A 7,083-nucleotide genomic window follows, 5' to 3' on the forward strand; every position below is an offset into this window, starting at 1 on the left:
TCGTAAGTGACTCATTACAGATACTTGCTAGAGGCGAGTATCCAGGGCTTGTCCTGCCTCGCAGTGATACGTTGAATGGTCCAACTGCTTTTGTTTCATGCAGTGTTGTTAGTTGTTTCATTACCTCCTGTTTTAGAGGTAATTACCTTCCATTGTGAACACTCCATGGAAACAGGCATTCAGTACTTTGCAGTTTTCCTTGTCACTTTCTGGATATATCTCGCCAGTTTTTCTTAGTTTTGTCACTTTGTCGTTCACCGACATTTTCCTTCTTATATGACTATGTGTTACGGTCACTATGGACCAGTAACTGGGTTCTTGATGTTATAATCTTTTTCTTAGTATCCGACCCCAAGTCGGTAGTACGCTTTCAAGAACTGGCTATATAGTGCAATGAATAAATAAGGAGGGGGGGGGGGGATAATCAAGACACTATTCCCATCACCAATATATTTACACTTATACCTTTAAAATATAATAAATAGATTATTACTATAAATATTTACAATAGTGTCGCTTTCACACAGGACACTAAAAGCGCACACATGCAGTGTTTGTCAACCTCAGTGTGCCACCACTCAGTATCTCGTCCACTCGTACTGGAAAACACTGGCGGGTTCACCTTCACGTGGGCCAGCCCACAGACACTGCATCACGAGGTGCCTATACCCCACTATCATTCTCCAGTCACTCGCTGGCAGAGGACTTCAGCCACACGCTGATCGGGGTCACAAACTAAGATATTCAGGGGTAGCTAAAGTCTGGCAGAAGCCTCTAGCGACCAGCTAGCAGCACTTCACAACAGGCACCTCACTGTCGTCCATTACTCTCCTAAGCCAATTCCCTGGTACGCCGATGGTTACTAACACTACGATATATAGCAGCTAACACACACTGCATACATTGACGGCGGCTTATTCAGTCTTCTTCCAAGACCAGGCGGAGAGTACGTGGACTGCCCAAGGTAAACCGCCTTCCTCGGTACGACTGCTTCCACATATTACCTCTGTGGACATGGAACGTCATCTGTTAGCAGGACGGTACACTGGGGAAACCAAGAGGTAACACTTACTCACAGGGGAGTTAACATTTTGCTCTGTAACACAATCAAGGTGGCATGGGTCTTGATACTCCCACAACCAGAGGTCATCCACAACGACCTCTGTCTAACCAAGGCAGGAAACCACAGCCATCTGCCAACGTCACACAACCACCAATAGATGGCGTTGCCCCTGTAGCATCCAATATCAGGGGAGGGCGGAGTATAGACCCATAGATGGCGCTGGAATTGCCACGCTACACACTGACGAAGGTGACGAGTCCGTAACACTATATAGTAATTTAGGTTGCTTTTTTGCTTTGATCGCAATATCGTTCTCATAGTTCCTTTCCAATACTTTCCTTATATTAATGTATTCGTTCCTTGTTCTGTTGCATCTAATTCTATTGTCCTCTGTCCTTTGTTCCCTGTACCACTCTATCTGTTTATAAAACTCTCTTCGGCCTCCTTTCCTATCTACTAGAATAAGACCATCATATATTGTACTGTTTTTCCTCTAAGATCTTCCTTCCACTGCACTTCTCTCCAGATATTACCTTACCCTCCTGTAATCCCTTTTAATATAGTCTACTCTCCTTTAACCAGCCTCTTGCCCCGAGGTCATAATTTTAAGCTCGATCGTGTAGTCAAAGACTAGGACACAGTGGTCACTGGCTCCTAGTACTATTTCATGTTCCATATTCTCAACGTCTTCCTCATTCTTGGGAAACTTAGGTCTAATAGGCTCGGTGTTTCCCCTCCTCCTTCCCATGTGTCTTCATATGTTGGGTTAGGAAATTCCTATCTACAACTTCCCCTAATTTTGCTCCACACGTTTCTTCCCCATCATGGGAATTTCTTGAATCCCAATCGATTTCTCCGTGATTGAGGTCCCCCATGGCCAACAGTTCCACTCTCATTCTGAGCTGTTGTTGCTGCCCTCTACAGGTTATCTATACATGTCGTGCTGTTATCATCATTTTCCTGTCTGTGCCTCCTACTGTTTGGTGGGAGATTGTCGATTATCAAGATCACACTCCTTTTCCCATCTGCTGTCAGAATCCCAAGTATGGAGCTTGGGTTTCCATTAGTTCCATTCAGGATGGGAGTGGGGCAAGATAATGGATGTTTGAAGGCAGTAGAAAGGGGTAGAAAGACTTGGGGGTTGCACGGTGAGGGGGGGGGGGTCATACTGCAGGTGAGGTGCTAAGGGGGGTAAGGGTAGTGAGGTGTTTGGAGGGTGGAGGGGGAGAGGAGGAGAGGGGTATTGAAGGAAGGGGTAGAGGTGATGGAAGTTAGTGCATAGGGGTAGGAAGGGGAAGGGGAGTTATGAGTTAGGACGAGGGAAGCAGTGGAGTGTGTGATGGAACAGACGGGAGGTGTTTGTAGAGGGGGTGGAAGGGGCAGGGAAGTTGTTTAGGGTAGAAGGGGTGGGGGAAGGATTGGAGGTCTGATTTGAAGGGGTAAGGGGTGAGTTGGGAGGGGTGCTGGTGGGAGGGTGACGACTGTGGGTCAGTCGTCTTGACTTCGGTTCTTGCTGCTCTTCTTTGGTCATGTATCTATCAATAAACACATTATAATTGCCCTTGCTGCCCCATGTTTATGCTTTAATATGTAGACCATCGCCTTTTCATTAGAAAACTGGACCATAACAGGTCTTTTTGTGGTGCCATTGTAAGGCCCAATTCGGTGGCGGAGTTCAATCTCGTGTCCTGCCATCTCAGCCTTAATACACCTCAATTTTTCACTAAGTTCAATCTTTTCAATCTGTATCCTTTCATATTTCGATGATGCCTTTGATTCACATAATCACCTTCACATAATCACCTAAGTGTGGAAAACTTCCACCCACAATATCAATATTATAATGTAAGAAATGAGGCACATCAGAATCATATCAGAATACATCTTTTGAATCCTATATCAGAATCATTAGAAACTTACATCTGGATCCTGCATGACAACACTACAATGGTCACGTCCACCATTGCGCCTATGGATGCCTACGTGACTTTGCTCATTTATCTTTAAGGATCTAGAAGGTTCGACAAGAAGACAGTGATGTATTTTCAAATCTGTTGTAAAGAATCAATTTGTACTATAAGTATTACCTATAATCCTTATATCCAATATAGATTTATTCTATATCCTACTTTATCTCAATAATCTGGCTATATATATAATTAATTAATATTCATAGTTGGCCACACTCACTAGAGAGAGGGTGGAGAAGATGCCTCGGAGGGCAAGCCACCACGAGCAACAACGAGCAACAACGAGCTACAAACAGCAACAACCCGTGCCCACGAGCTAAAACCAGCAACAACTAACTCCCACGAGCAACAACGAGCGCTCACGAGCGACCACGAGTAACAACGAGCAACAACGAGCGCCCACGAGCAACAACGAGCGCTCACGAGCGACCACGAGCAACAACTAACTCCCACGAGCAACAACGAGCGCTCACGAGCGACCACGAGCAACAACGAGCGCTCACGAGCAACATCGAGCAACGACGAGCGCCCACGAGCAACAACGAGCGCCCACGAGCAACAACGAGCGCCCACGAGCAACAACGAGCGCCCACGAGCAACAACGAGCAACAACGAGCGCCCACGAGCAACAACGAGCGCCCACGAGCAACAACGAGCGCCCACGAGCAACAACGAACTCCCACGAGCCACAACGAGCAACAACGAGCGACCACGAGCTCTCACGAGCGATCACGAGCAACAACGAGCGCCCACGAACAACAACGAACTCCCACGAGCCCCCACGAGCAACAACGAGCGACCACGAACAACAACGAGCTCTCACGAGCGGACACGAGCAACAACGAGCGACCACGAGCGCCTACGAGCAACAACGAGCAACAACGAGCGACCACGAGCAACAACGAGTTCTCACGAGCGACCACGAGCAACAACGAGCGCTCACGAGCTCCCACGAGCTCCCACGAGCAACAACGAGCGCCCACGAGCAACAATAACAATGAGGGCCCTCGAGCGACCATGAGCAACAACGAGCGCCCACGAGTGTCCACGAGCAACAATGAGCGCCCACGAGCAACAACGAGCGCCCACGAGCAACAATGAGCGCCCACGAGCAACAACGAGTGCCCACGAGCAACAATGAGCGCCCACGAGCAACAACGAGCGCCCACGAACAACAATGAGGGCCCTCGAGCGACCATGAGCAAAAACGAGCGCCCGAGGCCTGAATCTAGAGTTTACATCTAGAGTGTACACGTGCGACGATCTGAGACTTACAACAGTACCAGAACCGCACAAACTAATCCTAATTCCCAGTGATAATTAACTAAACTAGCTCCCTAAGATACTCAGGGAGGTGTTGAACCATATATCAGAACAAATTACTGATATATTTATCTAAATGGAAGTGTAGAGTGGTACTCCCAGCACGTGTTGACTGTTGACCGCTCACTACTGATATCTTAATCCTAATAAACGCTACAGCGTGCATTCAGTCACTACAGCAACGCTGTTATATCATGAAAATATATCATCAAAATACTGTGGCTTATCATCACGAGAGATATAGTGTGGCAACTGGTCAGATCGGTTCCCAATGTGGATAAGTTATTAAGTGTTTGTAGAGCGTAAATTGGTTACTTGCTTGTTTTTTAGACCTTATCATGTTCATATAAATTGTTAATTATATAGAGGGCGGAAATCCCCCACAATCAAGTGAGCTTCTATCTTAATCTTTATCCTCTAATCTGAATATATGTATGCAAATATATATATATATATATATATATATATATATATATATATATATATATATATATATATATATATATATATATATATATATATATATATATATATATATATATATATATTTTTTTTTTTTTATTTTATGTATTTTTTTTTTGATTTTACACAGAACTAAATATAAATATTGCAGAGAATAAAAATAATATATATATATATATATATATATATATATATATATATATATATATATATATATATATATATATATATATATATATATATATATATATATATATATATATATATATATATATAACTTTAGAACACTTTCCCACCAGGAGACGCGAATCCTAGCCAGCACAGAAGCCTTCCAGCAACTGGCATAACAGGTACGCCTTAACCCGCTCCACCACCAGCTCAGACCCTTAAAAGAGATGGTAATTTCGGAGTATTTAAATACACCAAAGATCACCACCTCCCAAGAGCACTAGAGCAAGTGAGGGGTCATTTAGACGTTAATTTCATCAAGTCCCTGTTAATATGGGAAGACACAGTGTCTATGCTTAAGGCACAACTCTCCTAAACACGAGAGTGAAGTATAGAACTTTAGAACACTTTCCCACCAGGAGACTCGAACCCTAGCCAGCACAGAAGCCTTCCAGCAACTGGCATAACAGGTACGCCTTAACCCGCTCCACCACCAGCTCAGACCCTTAAAAGAGATGGTAATTTCGGAGTATTTAAATACACCAAAGATCACCACCTCCCAAGAGCACTAGAGCAAGTGAGGGGTCATTTAGACGTTAATTTCATCAAGTCCCTGTTAATATGGGAAGACACAGTGTCTATGCTTAAGGCACAACTCTCCTAAACACGAGAGTGAAGTATAGAACTTTAGAACACTTTCCCACCAGGAGACTCGAACCCTAGCCAGCACAGAAGCCTTCCAGCAACTGGCATAACAGGTACGCCTTAACCCGCTCCACCACCAGCTCAGACCCTTAAAAGAGATGGTAATTTCGGAGTATTTAAATACACCAAAGATCACCACCTCCCAAGAGCACTAGAGCAAGTGAGGGGTCATTTAGACGTTAATTTCATCAAGTCCCTGTTAATATGGGAAGACACAGTGTCTATGCTTAAGGCACAACTCTCCTAAACACGAGAGTGAAGTATAGAACTTTAGAACACTTTCCCACCAGGAGACTCGAACCCTAGCCAGCACAGAAGCCTTCCAGCAACTGGCATAACAGGTACGCCTTAACCCGCTCCACCACCAGCTCAGACCCTTAAAAGAGATGGTAATTTCGGAGTATTTAAATACACCAAAGATCACCACCTCCCAAGAGCACTAGAGCAAATGAGGGGTCATTTAGACGTTAATTTCATCAAGTCCCTGTTAATATGGGAAGACACAGTGTCTATGCTTAAGGCACAACTCTCCTAAACACGAGAGTGAAGTATAGAACTTTAGAACACTTTCCCACCAGGAGACTCGAACCCTAGCCAGCACAGAAGCCTTCCAGCAACTGGCATAACAGGTACGCCTTAACCCGCTCCACCACCAGCTCAGACCCTTAAAAGAGATGGTAATTTCGGAGTATTTAAATACACCAAAGATCACCACCTCCCAAGAGCACTAGAGCAAGTGAGGGGTCATTTAGACGTTAATTTCATCAAGTCCCTGTTAATATGGGAAGACACAGTGTCTATGCTTAAGGCACAACTCTCCTAAACACGAGAGTGAAGTATAGAACTTTAGAACACTTTCCCACCAGGAGACTCGAACCCTAGCCAGCACAGAAGCCTTCCAGCAACTGGCATAACAGGTACGCCTTAACCCGCTCCACCACCAGCTCAGACCCTTAAAAGAGATGGTAATTTCGGAGTATTTAAATACACCAAAGATCACCACCTCCCAAGAGCACTAGAGCAAGTGAGGGGTCATTTAGACGTTAATTTCATCAAGTCCCTGTTAATATGGGAAGACACAGTGTCTATGCTTAAGGCACAACTCTCCTAAACACGAGAGTGAAGTATAGAACTTTAGAACACTTTCCCACCAGGAGACTCGAACCCTAGCCAGCACAGAAGCCTTCCAGCAACTGGCATAACAGGTACGCCTTAACCCGCTCCACCACCAGCTCAGACCCTTAAAAGAGATGGTAATTTCGGAGTATTTAAATACACCAAAGATCACCACCTCCCAAGAGCACTAGAGCAAGTGAGGGGTCATTTAGACGTTAATTTCATCAAGTCCCTGTTAATATGGGAAGACACAGTGTCTATGCTTAAGGCACAACT

At 44.7% G+C, this 7,083-nt stretch overlaps 1 protein-coding gene across 1 annotated transcript; it reads left to right on the plus strand.

The window, feature by feature from the left end:
- The first annotated feature begins 2,141 nt into the window (after positions 1–2,141).
- Positions 2,142–4,134, plus strand: LOC123767789 (submandibular gland secretory Glx-rich protein CA-like). The gene is made up of 2 exons (XM_069310726.1): positions 2,142–2,211; positions 3,380–4,134. Exons 1-2 carry the CDS (start codon positions 2,142–2,144, stop codon positions 4,132–4,134), a joined length of 825 nt encoding a protein of 274 aa, XP_069166827.1.
- The last annotated feature ends 2,949 nt before the right edge of the window (positions 4,135–7,083 follow it).

The sequence above is a fragment of the Procambarus clarkii genome, chromosome 67 (assembly GCF_040958095.1).
Source record: "Procambarus clarkii isolate CNS0578487 chromosome 67, FALCON_Pclarkii_2.0, whole genome shotgun sequence".
Lineage (NCBI taxonomy): Eukaryota > Metazoa > Arthropoda > Malacostraca > Decapoda > Cambaridae > Procambarus > Procambarus clarkii.

Coding starts and splice junctions, on each gene's coding strand:
- LOC123767789 (XM_069310726.1), top strand. CDS start 2,142: ATGGGAGTGGGGCAAGATAATGGATGTTTGAAGGCAGTAGAAAGGGGT. Junction 2,212..3,379: donor AAAGACTTGGGGGTTGCACG/GTGAGGGGGGGG, acceptor AACTCCCACGAG/CAACAACGAGCGCTCACGAG.